The sequence below is a fragment of the Trachemys scripta genome, chromosome 4 (genome assembly GCF_013100865.1).
Source record: "Trachemys scripta elegans isolate TJP31775 chromosome 4, CAS_Tse_1.0, whole genome shotgun sequence".
Lineage (NCBI taxonomy): Eukaryota > Metazoa > Chordata > Testudines > Emydidae > Trachemys > Trachemys scripta.
Genome location: NC_048301.1, coordinates 128,729,226 through 128,742,872, shown reverse-complemented (window position 1 = coordinate 128,742,872; position 13,647 = coordinate 128,729,226). Strand labels below are relative to the sequence as shown.

General features: G+C 42.4%; 1 protein-coding gene across 4 annotated transcripts in view; it reads right to left on the bottom strand.

Annotated features, from left to right (window-relative positions):
* Nucleotides 1-573: 573 nt before the first annotated feature.
* The window catches only part of FKBP5 (FKBP prolyl isomerase 5), a 50,172-nt gene continuing 37,098 nt past the window's right edge, over nucleotides 574-13,647 (bottom strand). For 3 of the 4 annotated variants that reach the window (XM_034767469.1, XM_034767468.1, XM_034767470.1), the window contains 6 exons: nucleotides 12,529-12,685; nucleotides 11,407-11,497; nucleotides 9,956-10,039; nucleotides 7,728-7,913; nucleotides 3,483-3,722; nucleotides 574-2,178 (listed from right to left, as the gene is read on the bottom strand). In XM_034767469.1, the coding sequence (XP_034623360.1) occupies nucleotides 2,089-2,178; nucleotides 3,483-3,722; nucleotides 7,728-7,913; nucleotides 9,956-10,039; nucleotides 11,407-11,497; nucleotides 12,529-12,685 (848 nt within the window). In that variant the 3' untranslated portion in view covers nucleotides 574-2,088. The remainder of the gene's footprint in view (nucleotides 2,179-3,482; nucleotides 3,723-7,727; nucleotides 7,914-9,955; nucleotides 10,040-11,406; nucleotides 11,498-12,528; nucleotides 12,686-13,647) is intronic. The other variant, XM_034767472.1, reaches the window with a different exon arrangement.

Here is a 13,647-nt window from a genome sequence, read left to right as displayed (position 1 = left end):
GTAAGGAAAAAGGGCAAGTGCAGGTAAAGTATCCGAGTCTTCCCTCCCAATGGACCCTCTAGCGTATCAGCTGATTCATTCAAGGGGCACTGCTTTCCTGTTCAGGACAAAAATTCAAACTACTTTAAAATGTCTATAAAGTGGGGATTAGGCTTTAAATTCTAAATATATTTAACATTGTTTAAATCCATTACCAAGTTGAGTTTTTAAATCTGCTTTCCATTTTGATGGGATCACACTAAAATACAATTAAATACAACCAATTCCCTCTACTATGCCCACAGCAGAGGCTAAATTCTGCCCTCAGGTACACAACTCCCAATGAAGGTCAATGGCACCTTTGCATGCATACACCAGGGCAGCATTAGCCTATGCCTTTATATAATGAACAGACTCCATCATTAGGGTCACACAGATTTTCAGGTTGGTTCCATTATCAGCCATGCACACTCCCCACGTCACAATGCAAGGTGGAGAGACTGAGAAGTGAAGAGAGAGAGCCCGTTGGTTTCTGCAGCATTAAAGAAGAAAGAGCAAAATAAAATCCGGTATTTGCTAAATGGAGAACAAAACTGATAGGAAAAGAAGTTTTATTTTCAAGCTTCAAAAGGGGGTATTACAAACAATGGAGAGTAAATAAAAATTTAAAAGCTGGTTTAAAAAGGTAGTGACAGCGTCCCTTTAAGGTAGAAGTACATACTAGGTTTCAAAGGAGCCATAATGGTGTATGTTGAGAATGTGTATTCCCAGTCAGATCTGTAATTCACAACGTATTTCTGTGCTTTGTAGGTTATTAATAAACAAATACAGCTCTCACCAAAACATCAGTGAGTGTTGGATAAAAGATATACATTGGCAAGCTATGATTCCTGGTACCACGTATGTGCAGTAAGAGACCAAATAACGGTTTTGAACCACAATATTTCATCTGCTTTTTTTTTTTTTTGCACAACCCCCTAATAAGCTGTAAACTCCATTTAAAAAAAATTAAACCTGCAGATTGTAAATTAAGCATCTGAAAACAGCAGCTTCTGAAAACAATCTTTTGCACGCCAACATTAAAATGTGGTGCAACTTTTTTTTTTTAAATGTAAATAAATTAACTCCCAGAATGAAATCCTGTTTTAAAGCCAAATTATAAATCCCTAAGAAGAGAGAGGAGTTCTAATGGAAGGGATGAAAAACGTAACCGAAGCAGCACTTGTGGGAGCCATTGTAACAGTTTCCGAAAAGGAAATAGGAAAGTCATGATGAAATGCAGTACTTTAATGCTGGTTACTGTCATCATATTGTAACATCCCCAGAAACGCGTCCAAGGAACCTCCAGACAGAAACCCAATCCCCAAGAGCTCATCACTGCTGAATGTAACCATAAGAGCTAGATTGTTCCGTCCCCTGTGCTACAGAAACCCATTTGAAGTCTATACTGGAGTGAGAGAGAAGAAAGAAATTACATGAGAAAGTAACCTCTCTGCTTCTGGCTTTCAAGTCCATAACACTGCGGTACACAAACCATGGCACATTGCTTTGCACTTTGTTCTAGTAGGTACTGCGCGATACCTTGAATCGGTAGCACTTGGGTCAATTTTTTTTTTTAAAAGAACAACAACATAGGCCCGTTTCGTGCTATGACAGTACAACCAAATGCAATACTGAATTGTACAACTGATAGCTCCTACATTCTAACTCGTTTCAGAGGACCCTGGACACTGTATGGAAAGTTGACATGAACTGAAATAAGCAGGACTTGAGCCGCCTCAGTTAACCCCCTTAGTGCCAAGTTTTGTTGCTTTGTTGTTGTTTTTTTGTCGTTCCCCCTTTCTTTTTAAAGACCATTTGTTCCACTTGGAGTGGTCCCACCGTCCCTTTGCTTCTGCTCCACTGCTGAGCATGCTCACAGCAGAAGGGCTGTTTAAACATTTTTGTTTGTGAAGCTGCTGGTTAGGCATTTTGCTTCCACGATCACACAAACTGTAACAAGCTTTACAATAAACACTGTGGAGTCCTGAGTTCCGCAGAAACCTGTTTTGGCGCAGGCCAAGTTCATAAGGATCAACTTTCCACCTTCTCTTCCGTCGGATGTGCCCCTCAGACTTTGCCTTCAGCCACTGGAGTTTTTAGCCCCTTTTCACATGGTTCTTTCTCCGCCTCGCTCTCTCCCACGGCTTTGTTGGCCTCCTGCACAATGGCAAGTAAACCACGCATGGTTAGTTGAGACACAAGCAGTAAAGACAAAGGGAACCCAAGGGTCCTCACATGCTTTAGTGAGGACAGACAATCCCTGCAATCACATTGTAACGGAAATCTCTTCCTAATCTCAGGTTTGCCTACGGCGTAGCAGTGGTAGTCATACAGGGCGCACAGACTGGGAATGTGTACCTTCTTGGGTAGGAGAGTTAGTACATCATATGCAGATTACACTCCACTCCTCTTGGCTAAGTGAGATTAGGTACATAGAAGGTACTGGATTCACCTCTTAGCAGTTCCACAACTAATTCACAGGAACGGGGTGTTGTAGGATTCACCCCTCCTCTATGGACATTTGGTCCCATCACTGAGAACTCCTACCGAAGTGGATGTTTGGGGACATGGGGGAGTAGAAGAGGGAAACAAGGCAAAACCTCTCAGGATAGACTACATGGAGTTATGGATGGAGCTACAGCCAATGCTCAGATACCTGGGGCCAACACTACAGAAGCAGGAGAACATTATTCCTGGGAGAGCAACTCAACTGGCTAAATTGACTGTGACACAAAGAGGAAGTTAATAGCCCTGAGTATTCATTGATCCTTACGTAGCAATGTCTGGCAGAGTTATTTATTTGGCAGGGTTCTTTATTTATCAGGCACTAGTTCTGAAGGTAATGCTGTAAAGGATTTATACAAATTTGGTTTCATAGTTCATGTATTCCCTCCTGCTAGAGTAGTGTGTGCATCAGGTACTTGTTTGTTTAGGCAACTCATAGCCTGTTGTTGTAAGAAAGAGACATCTATATTATAGATGGAGGAAATGGGGTCTTGCGTGGCAAGACACATGCTTGAGATCCAGTGGATTTCCACTACCAACTCCTATCAGACATTTCAGGCCTAGCAATAGAACTGAATGACACCTTCAATCCAGCACAGGTCAGCAGTGACTAGGAGCATGCCACCAAACAGCTGTCAGATGGAAATCGTAAAATTAAGTCTTGGTCCCTGGGAAAGGTTCACACTGCAAATACCCTTAACAACAACTGATACCTGTGATATCAGCCTCAGCTGTAGAGAGACCAAGAATGGATCATTAAAAAATACATAGATTCTCTTTCCATAGGGTTGGTCCCTCCAGGTAATGGGTCAAACACCCTTTCTTGCTCCATCTGTTAGAAAAATACAATCTGCAGTTCTGTTAATCTGGTCCCTTTCTCCATCACAAAGTCCATTTAACTTGAGTCAGCTATCAAGTCATAACGGATGCGCTCCAAGCGTCAACACAATACAAACCTTTGCATCTCTCTCTGCAAACTTCTCGAACATGTTGGCATATATCCTCCGGTCACGCTCATTGTGCTCCTTCATCTTCTTCTGGCAGACTGTGATCTGGGACTTGGCAGCTTTGTTCTGCGGGTTTACTTCCAGTACTTTTTGAAAGTCACATTTCGCCAATTCAAATTCATTCATTAGTAGTCTGGCTTCACCTCTCCTATACAACCCCTTCTCGTTGACTTGATCCAGTCCTAATGCCTGCAAAGACACATTTCCACATTAATGCTGGATGCCATCCTAAGCTTTGCTAGTTATCCTGGGGTTTCCCTTTACTGTACTCCAGTTAACACAAGCAAGGACTGTGCTGGAGGAAATGACTTTAGCAAATATGCACCAGGTACAATTTATAAAAGATGTACATGGCCACAGATGTCATCAGGTATTTTTGTGCAGAACAGCCTGCCACCAAACGGCACACAGAAGAATTCCATTACCTAGCTATCTGTTAGGGTGCACAACAACAACAACAAAAATGGTCGCATGCTACTCTTTGGTGAGATGGCATGCTTGATTCTGATCTCATGCCAGCCTACCTCCACTGACGACGCTGAAGTTACTCCAACTAAGATCAGATTAAAGGGATAAATACTTCCACCACAACTCAAAACCTAACCTCCTAAAATGAGACATTGCTGTAAGACACCCCAATAATGTTGAGGTCACGCAGTCACCTGAGCACTCCTTGTTCTGGGGTCCTAAATGCTCTGCTAATGTGAATGTGTCTCTCTTTCAGAGGCACTGCAAGTTTTAAAGCCTCATCAAGCATGACTTATGAGGAGAGGCTGAGGGAACTGGGCTTGTTTAGTCTGCAGAAGAGAAGAGTGAGAGGAGATTTGATAGCAGCCTTCAACTACCTGAAGGGGGGTTCCAAAGAGGATGGAGCGAGGCTGTTCTCAGTGGTGGCAGATGACAGAACAAGGAGCAATGGTCTCAAGTTGCAGTGGGGGAGGTTTAAGTTGGATATTAGGAAACACTATTTCTCTAGGAGGGTGGTAAAGCACTGGAATGGGTTACCTAGGGAGGTGCTGGAATCTCCATCCTTAGAGGTTTTTAAGGTCAGGCTTGACAAAGCCCTGGCTGGGATGATTTAGTTGGGGTTGGTCTTGCCTTGAGCAGGGGGTTGGACTAGATGACCTCCTGAGGTCCCTCCCAACCCTAATCTTCTATGATTCTATGACGAAATTGGAATGGCAGAAAAGGCTTGAAATCTCTACAGTGCTCCTAACTTGTCTACACAAAATGGCACTGGCCTCCAGTACTGGTTGAAAAATCCATATAAATATACTGCAGTTGATTAATATTATAATTGCTCCTCCCTCTCCCCCTGAAAAGTAACAGTCAGTGGGAAACAAACCCACAGATGCAAGAATTCATGGGTAAGTACCAAACCCAAGCCCAGAGGAACACACATGGACGACAGTAAAGTGACACTCTCAGAACCCACTAAAGTTTAATCCTTAGCAGTGTCTGTTTTTTTTCACAAGTTTATTTCACTGCTTTAAGCCCCTTCTTGAGGCAGCTGCATTACTTTCTCTCTTTTTTTAAAAAATTATCTTTAGTTGACTTATACTTAAGAACATAAGAATGGCCAGACTGGGTCAGACCAAAGGTCCATCCAGCCCAGTATCCTGTCTGCCGACAGTGGCCAATGCCAGGTGCCCCAGAGGGAGTGAACCTAACAGGTAATGATCAAGTGATCTCTCTCCTGCCGTCCATCTCCACCATCTGGCAAACGGAGGCTAGGGACACCATTCCTTATCCATCCTGGCTAATAGCCATTAATGGACTTAACCTCCATGAATTTATCTAGTTCTCTTTTAAACCCTGTTATAGTCCTAGCCTTCACAACCTCCTCAGGCAAGGAGTTCCACAGGTTGACTGTGCACTGTGTGAATAACTTCCTTTGGTTTGTTTTAAACCTGCTGTCTATTAATTTCATTTGGTGGCCTCTAGTTCTTATATTATGGGAACAAGTAAATAACTTTTCCTTATTCAGTTTCTCCACACCACTCACGATTTTATAGATCTCTATCATATCCCCCTTAGTTGTGTATCTCTAATAGAATTCCCTATGACAAGATTCTGATCTTGCATATTATTATATATTACACACACACCTATGCCTACCCCAAGCCAAATCTGGCCCATTGGTAATTGTGAGTAACTGCATTATTAGTACATGGAAAGAATGTAAGACTCATTTAGAAAAGGCTTTGTTGAACAAACGTACCATGACTCATGATTACACGCAGAAGCTGATATTTAAAGGTTTCAACTTTTTTATTTTTTTTCCAGTTAAAATGACTAACTTATACTACAGATCAAGTCTGCAAGAATCCTAACCACCAAAGTCTAAGACAAAACTTAGACAAAAGTTTAAGCTAAGTTAAGTTTAAGTTAAAAACTTAGCACAAGACAAAACTTTCAACACTCTAGCTTCTAGTTTACACAAACTCCTTTATTGCTGCCTACATGCCCAATATGCTTACATGTCTGCTGACAATGCTGGCATTCCAAAAGGCTGTTGGTATGCTGAAGAATGTCACTGATGCACAGGTCAGCACCTAGGGGCTAGATTCAAATTAGCTGTGTGTGGGTAGAACCCCACTGAAGTCATTGGGGTCTATCCACATGGATCCAGCTGCAGGATCTGGCCCTATAAGTCGTACCCTCTGGCTCCAAATTTCAGACAAACACACTTTTTAAAAAGACCAAAGGGCTAAATTTTGAATGCCTGAACATTCGGGGGACCACCACCCCTCCCCCCCCATCTGAAATGCTTTTCGCCACCCAACAGATCTGTACCAGGTAGTTACTTTGGATGAATCAGCTCCTGAACTAATTCTGTGAAGCATTTTATTTTAACAAAGTTTGCATGAAAGACACTGTTCAAAATAAAATTATACCAGCATTACAAAGCATCTTAGTAAAAATAAAATTGTGTTCCTTTAAAATCTTTGGGACCAAAACTCCCCTGGACAAGAGCACATAATTCCCTCACTAGGGTTAACAAGATATGCAGCACAGATCAAGAGATCACCACTCCTAGAGCATGCCGCAATTTATTTTTAAGCAATTTTTAGAAGTGTTTGTAGTTAAGTAAGAGAAATAATCAAATGTCTGAAATTGACCTGGTTCAGATGCTTGTATGTTCCTGAAACTTAACTTACATTGGTTTCAACTTACTTTAACTTCTCCATCCATAAAGAGCACTAGACCCCGCCCCCCCCTTTTTAAAAGAAAATATCACATAAATACTGAGATTCTACAAAAACAAGTCTATACTGTCCAAGTGCCATGATGAAAAAGTATGTTAGAACAGTACACAGTAGAACAGCCCCAGCAAGGGTAACACAACACTCTGCTAGCATTTTCCATCTTTTAACAAAACTTCAGTTTAATGATCTGTAACAACATTGCTAGACAGAGCCAGGCTCAGCAAGAAGGATTTGTTTGGAAGGGTGCGAAGTAGAGCCAGAGATATAGACACTATTGATATGAATAGGTTGGTTTGTATGCATGTTGTATGAAGGGATGGATTACTGTAACTATTTTCTGACGTTTTCAACTTTCACGGTTAAATGACTAGCAGCAGAATACTGTTTCAAAAGCAGAATACATACAAGAGTAATCTTATTTAATCCCAGCACTGGGATTTTGAAGTACATTTGCTAATCTATAAGGTTATTAATACTGCAAGTCCACAGAATGTTTCAGTTACTTGTTTTCCTGATTACAAGATAGGCTGGTCATCCTAAACATATGAAGGCTGGCGCGTTATAAATAAAACAGATACAAAGTGCAGTTATTTGGGCTGAGGTTGTTTGGGAATTAAACACTAATCTACTTCTAAATATTTGAGAAGCCAAATTTGCTCTTAATTCACATTTTAATTGAGAAGATTCTTGTTTGATGCCAGCCCTCATTTTGTTCGATACTGCTTTTAATTTGGTGTGAGTTGTAATGTGTCCAAGACCACTCTGTGCGTAACTTTATAAAAATGTGCTACTGCTCTACCCCACCAAAAAAGTTACATTCAGAAAACCTTACGTTTCAGTTCTAAGCCCAGAGAGGAGACTAAACTTACACTGAAGTTTGGGAGTTGCTTCTGGAATGTAGAGAAATTCAGTGTAAGGGAAGAGGAGAAAGACAGGAGAGGTAGTGGACAGAAAAACAGCCTATTCTAGCCAGGTGTACCTTTACCTTATCGCAACACTCAACAGCTTTGATGTACTCTCGCAGCTTCAGGTAGCACATGGCCAAGTTGAGGAAGGCAGCCAGCAAGAAGGATTCAGCTTCTTTAGATTCCCTTTCTGATAAGCCGTACTCCATCTCTAACCAGGACACGATCTTCCCATACTGAATCACTGCCTGCATGTACTTGCCTTCCTGGGATGAAGGGAAGACAAGGCTAAAGGATTGTTATTTGGCAAAGTGAAGCGGATGTGCTTCTGGAACAGTTTTAAAGACAGTTTAACAATCTGAACCACCTGGAGTCTTTTAAAATTAAAAACAAGGGGGCTGATTTTCAGAGGTGCCGTGCACCCACAACTCCAGGGGAAGGTAATGGAAGCTGCAATGCTCAGCACCTCTGCAAAGTCAGGCCCTGTTTTCTACTCCCCACTCCCATGAGTGCTAGGAGGAATGCCCACACATCCCACCGTCCTAGTCTTTCACCTGCCTGAGGAAATGAACTCAGCATTAGCCTGGTCCAAGTGGGAGACAGTGCTTCTCTCCTGTCCTTCCCTTTCAACGGCCATCTCTCTCTTTTCAGGGAGACACTCCCCTTGAAGCTAGGAGGGCAGGATGCTTGCAAGCCAACACCACCTGATAGGATGCCCGCTGTGGGAGTAGAAAAAAATTATGCCCTTTCCCCTGCTGGACAGGCAAAACTAGAGTACAAAAGGCAGTTTCCAGGGACCCAAAAGATGGGTGTCCCATAGTTCTCATGGGAGATAGACTGAATGGGGAACTGCTTATTCAGAAACATGCTGTGACACAGGGGGAGAAGGACCAATGGTGTTCATCCAGTTTCAGAAATTAAACAGAGCTTCACAGCTGAAAGCAGAAGGCTGAAAGGCAAGGATATGAATATCTTCATTAACTCAAATACAAATCCATCAAAACAGCCAACTACGTTTAAACAACATGACTTGTAACAAATAATCTTAACTGTACAGATAAAAGATGCTGATATCTCCTGACAGAACAAAGTCTGGAGTCTAAAACATCTTCTCCCAACCCACTATAACCTTGATGGAAGCGATCTGATTTTCAAGGTCACCTATATTTTGATGTGTCCCTGAATTCAAGTAATTTCGTTTTACTTACAAAATGGACAGCGCGTATCTTCCTTTCAATAATGCTCTCTACTATTATTAGGAGCTATTGGAATTGTCATACCAGATAAAGCCAATATCCTGCATGGCAGTGGCCAGTACCAGATGCTTCAGAGCAAGGGGTGAGAAACCACACAGCAGACAGTTTAGAATAACTAATCTATACAGGAATTTTCTTGGCAATTCCTCTCAGTGTTGAGCTTATATCCCAAAGCAGGAGGGTTTGTAGCCCCATAAATTATATTTGGCATAATGCAACTGGATATTCCCACTAGTCATATACATGTTTAATCCTTTTTTTTAATCTTGCTAAACTCTTGACCTTAATATCCTATGGCAATGAGTTCCACAGATTAAATTTGTACTGTGTAAATAAGCATTAACTGTATGAAGTTTGGAAGTCATCAGGCTATTCCATACAGTGCCCAAAAAGGCAGACAGTAGTATTAAATGAAGAAATCTTTTCTTAGTGGTACCTCCTTATTTAGTAGGAACCATGTATCAGGCAAGAACAGTCCAATGCCAAACTACTGTCCTACACTGCAGATCCTTCCTCAGGCTTCTGTGCTACGACAAGCTGGGAAGGTCAAGTTTGCAATAGACCATATTGGTCATCTGAAGAGGAGGGTAGGCAGGAGAGGGGCATTATTTGCCTTGCCTAGGGCTAAAACTGTTTGGGAGGGACAAGCTGTGACACTTAATGCCTGTTCAATGATGTTTTAGAGCTTGTCTACACAGGGAAGTTAGCGCGCAGCAAGCTCGTGAATTTACAGCACACCGGCTACTTCGCATAACTCCATATGTGAACACTCTTACTGCACACTAAAAGTGCCCTCGGGCAGTTTAGTTTATTACTCTTTAAAGCACACAAAGGCACCTTCAGGGCGCGATGAGCATGCGCCCAGATGGGGTTTAGCAAGGAGTAGCGAGCGCACTGTCAAGTCAAACTCCAGCTTGCTGCACAGTAACTTCCCGTGTTGACAAGCCCGTCAGTTGTTTCTCTGAAGGGTCCACCAGCAATTTAAGAAAATGTTAGACTGGAAGCCCAGTTTCATTTCTTGGCGACCCAGTTTCTACTAAGTCTTTACAAACCTTGAAATACACTGTCCCTTTCTCTTTGACAATGGCAGCCTGCTCAAGTTTCTCTTTGGTGTCCATCTCCCAGGATTCTTTGGCCTGTGTGCAAACATTTATAACAATTGTTAGAAGATGAGACAGGAAACAATATCAGCTGGAGTTCCTGACTTCTAGGGCGGCTCCTCATCCCAACTTGTTTGTCATGTTGTTGTAGCTGTGTTGGTCCCAGGATACTAGATAGACGAGGTGGGTGAGGTAATATCTTTTATTGGATCAACTTCTGGTGATGAAATAGACAAGCTTTCGATCTACGTAGGGGACCTGAAGATCTCTGTGTAGCTTGAAAACTTGTCTTTTACCAACAGAATAAAATAAAAGTTATCACCCACCCACCTTGTTTCTCTTTATCCCAACAACAGAAACTGACTTCTAGAAACCCAGATTTCAAGACATGCTGGCTCCAAGCCACACTGCTATTACCAATTCTTTGCCATGCCAATGCTCACTCATTATCTGAAGGAGTTTGTTCTCTGGTGTCAGGAGGAAGCCACTTTGCCCACTGGGGGCAGTTGGGAGGAGTGGATCACAAGAGCAAGTATGGGTCTATAGTCCTAAATAAATCCTTGATCTGTCCACCAGATCCATTCAGCTTTAGGAACTGAAAAGGCAATAAAGTCAAAATGAGCAGTTGGTACTGTAACCTGAGACTCAAGTCCTTCACATCTAGTGGCCAGAGCTGTCTAGGATTTCTCCTTGACTGGCTGGTCTGGTCAGTGCTGCGTGTTAAAGAAAGCCATTCTGTGCCTAAGATCAGTTAAGAGGACACTTGTTTAACAAGATTGGTCCATTCGAACCCCACGTGCTCCAAAACCCCATTCAAAACAACACACCAGCCAGCATCGGAGGGGTGGGTAAAGTGTCTCCACAGGGAGAAGGGAAATTCGGTCCTCTCCCCTGTTAAGAGATGGGGGAGGGAAGCCAGGCACAGATGCCTTCCTCCCACAAACATGCCCCGGGACAGAGGCTGGCAGCATCTGCTCCGCCCCATGTACATCTTGTTCTTCATTAACACTGTACAAACACGGGCACATTTTCCAGCCTCCCAAAGAGGGCACAGCTTGTTCAGCAGCCCAGCCCTGCCCTCCTTTCAGAGCACTTTGGCAGGACATGAACCTTTTTGTCTGCAGCCCAGTTTAAAAAAAAAAAAAAAAAAAAAGTACAAAGAGAACAGGACTAGGAACAAATAAAGGAACAAGTCTTGAACCACATCCAAAAAAATAAAACAAACCAACATAGGAGAACAAATTAAGAACACGGAGATCTTTGTTGATGTAACTGCTTTACCAGGACTGCGTTACAGCCATACCAAAGACAAAGTGTTAAACACTTTCAATGCGGAACGGCTTCCGTAGGTCTTGAAAGTGTGTGTGTGTGTGTGTGTGTGTGTGTAGAAATTCTCTTCTCACCTTTTCAAAGCTTTTAAGTGTAACTTCATACACAAGCTCAGCATTTGCCTCGATGCCAAATTTAGGCTTCCCTGCCTCGCCAAACCCATATCTGAAACACAGCATAAAAATAAAGCGTCACAGGAAAGGGTGTGTGATCAGGCACTTCATTCAATATTCTGATTATTCACGCACGCATGGAGGTACGAGTGGGGAGCTACACGCCAGACCCTAGAGACAAGCCAGATGTTGAATAGGAAACCATGCCAAGTTTCTCGTCAGTGGCAATGTTGTTTTTAGAAACAGGACTGGATTCAACACTATTCCCCTGGCATTCAGAGGGGATGCATCACCTATGCTCTTAGGAATTATTAACCCCACCTGGTCTACAGCTCTGCTGTTCTTCAATTCATTGTATATTTCCATTTTCTTTCAATGTCATCCTTCTAGGGCAGTGCTCTTTTCCCTGTGCCTCTGAAAGGCAGGCAACTTAAATCCATATGTAGGCACCTGATCCTGCAAACCAGAGTTGGACGTCTTGGCCTAAATTTATCTTGGTAACCGGATGCCATTCCAACCCTCTCCCAGTGTTGAAACATGTCAGGATAGGATAATTTTATTCCGTAAGAGCAAAATTAAGATATGCTAGATCATAGGATGCTTTGGATGCATGTGGATATTCCGATCGTCAACCACCACACATGTGATTTTGGTCTATGTAATATGCGGAAGCTATAAGGCTGCACAAAAACAAGCCGTGGCTTGCACTGATAGTGATGGGTGCATCTCCTTTAATAGTTCAGATACAAATATCTGAACAAGAGCGCTTGCTCACAACTCAACTCTCCTTAATCCTGTGTATGTGTGTCAGATTTTATGAATACTATGAACAAAGTCAAATTAGATGCCATTATCTACTCCACAGACAGAATTTTGCAAAGGTACAACAATGCTCTTGTCAAACTTTCCAGAAACTGAAAATATCAGTTTACAAGTCTGGGTGGCTCTTAGGAGATCGTAGGGGTGGGCATTTGTAGAGAAGAGCCTATGAAAAACGTATCCTTTTCAGTAACAGCCTGCTATTGAGATTGTCTGTAAGATGCTCAGACAGATACTGCTCACCCAGAGCTAAGAGTTTCTTACCGTGGTCCAAGATACAAGATACAGTATTCTTCTCTCTGCATTTTTTCTAGAGCTTTGTCAATTCCAATTGGAATGTCATGGTCTTCCCCTTCTCCGACAACGAACGTCACATCTCTGCAGTCAAATATTCTTCCACCATAAAATCCTTCCAGGTGGACTTCAGGGAAACAAAACAGAGTAAGAGATGCAAGGAAGGCACACAAAACTGCCAGACAAGTGTCACTGGGCCGACAGAGTTGCACAATTAAAAACTTTCTGTTTTGCTAGCATTCTTACAGCGCTGTTATTCAACACAGCAAACTGGTTTCAAATACGGAGTTCTCTAAATTACCCCCTGCCTTTGGGAAGTAAGGCAGTCTTAAGAATCTAGAAATGCATTTTGTCTCTGGACATCTAGGTTCTACCAGGTTGAGAAAACTAGTCTGTTGGTCTTGATCTAATTCCCATTTGTGATTATTGCCTAAACTCTACCAGCAATCTTTGATCAGATCTATAACTGGGGCAATACTGCAGAGCAGTGTGGGGAAGCCAGCCCGTCAATCTGTGCAGCACTTGACGGTACACCGATGATTAGCCCCTCATGGAGGGGAGGTGGGGGGAGAAAGGACCTGAAAACTAGTGGTGTTGGAGAGCACTGTATTTGAATCCCTGCCCATGCATCTTCTGTCCAAGGTTAGGACATCAGATAAGCACAATGACTAACACATCCTCTACTATACTGGACAGACTTACTGGATTCTGAAATAGACACAGCCCCTTGCATTGCAATTACAACTCCTCTGCATAACGCTATAAGCTTGTCCTATACTTTACACAGCTAAAATCAAGTCTCTTGCCCTTAAGAGCTTCAAGCACAAGATTAACATTTTTTAATCTTCAGGGAATAACCCAGCTCTATTTTGAGACAGAGGCAAATACAGTCTCAGGTAAGTAGCTTCTGGTTACAGGTAAGAAGAATCCTGTCTATAGCATCCATGTTTGTTTATACATAAAGTGAAGCTTCTTGTAAGCAACCACCAAATTGTCTTTAAAAGTTTACAGAGTAGCAGCTGTATCCGCAAAAAGATCAGGAGTACTTGTGGCACCTTAGAGACTAACAAATTTATTTGAGCATAAGCT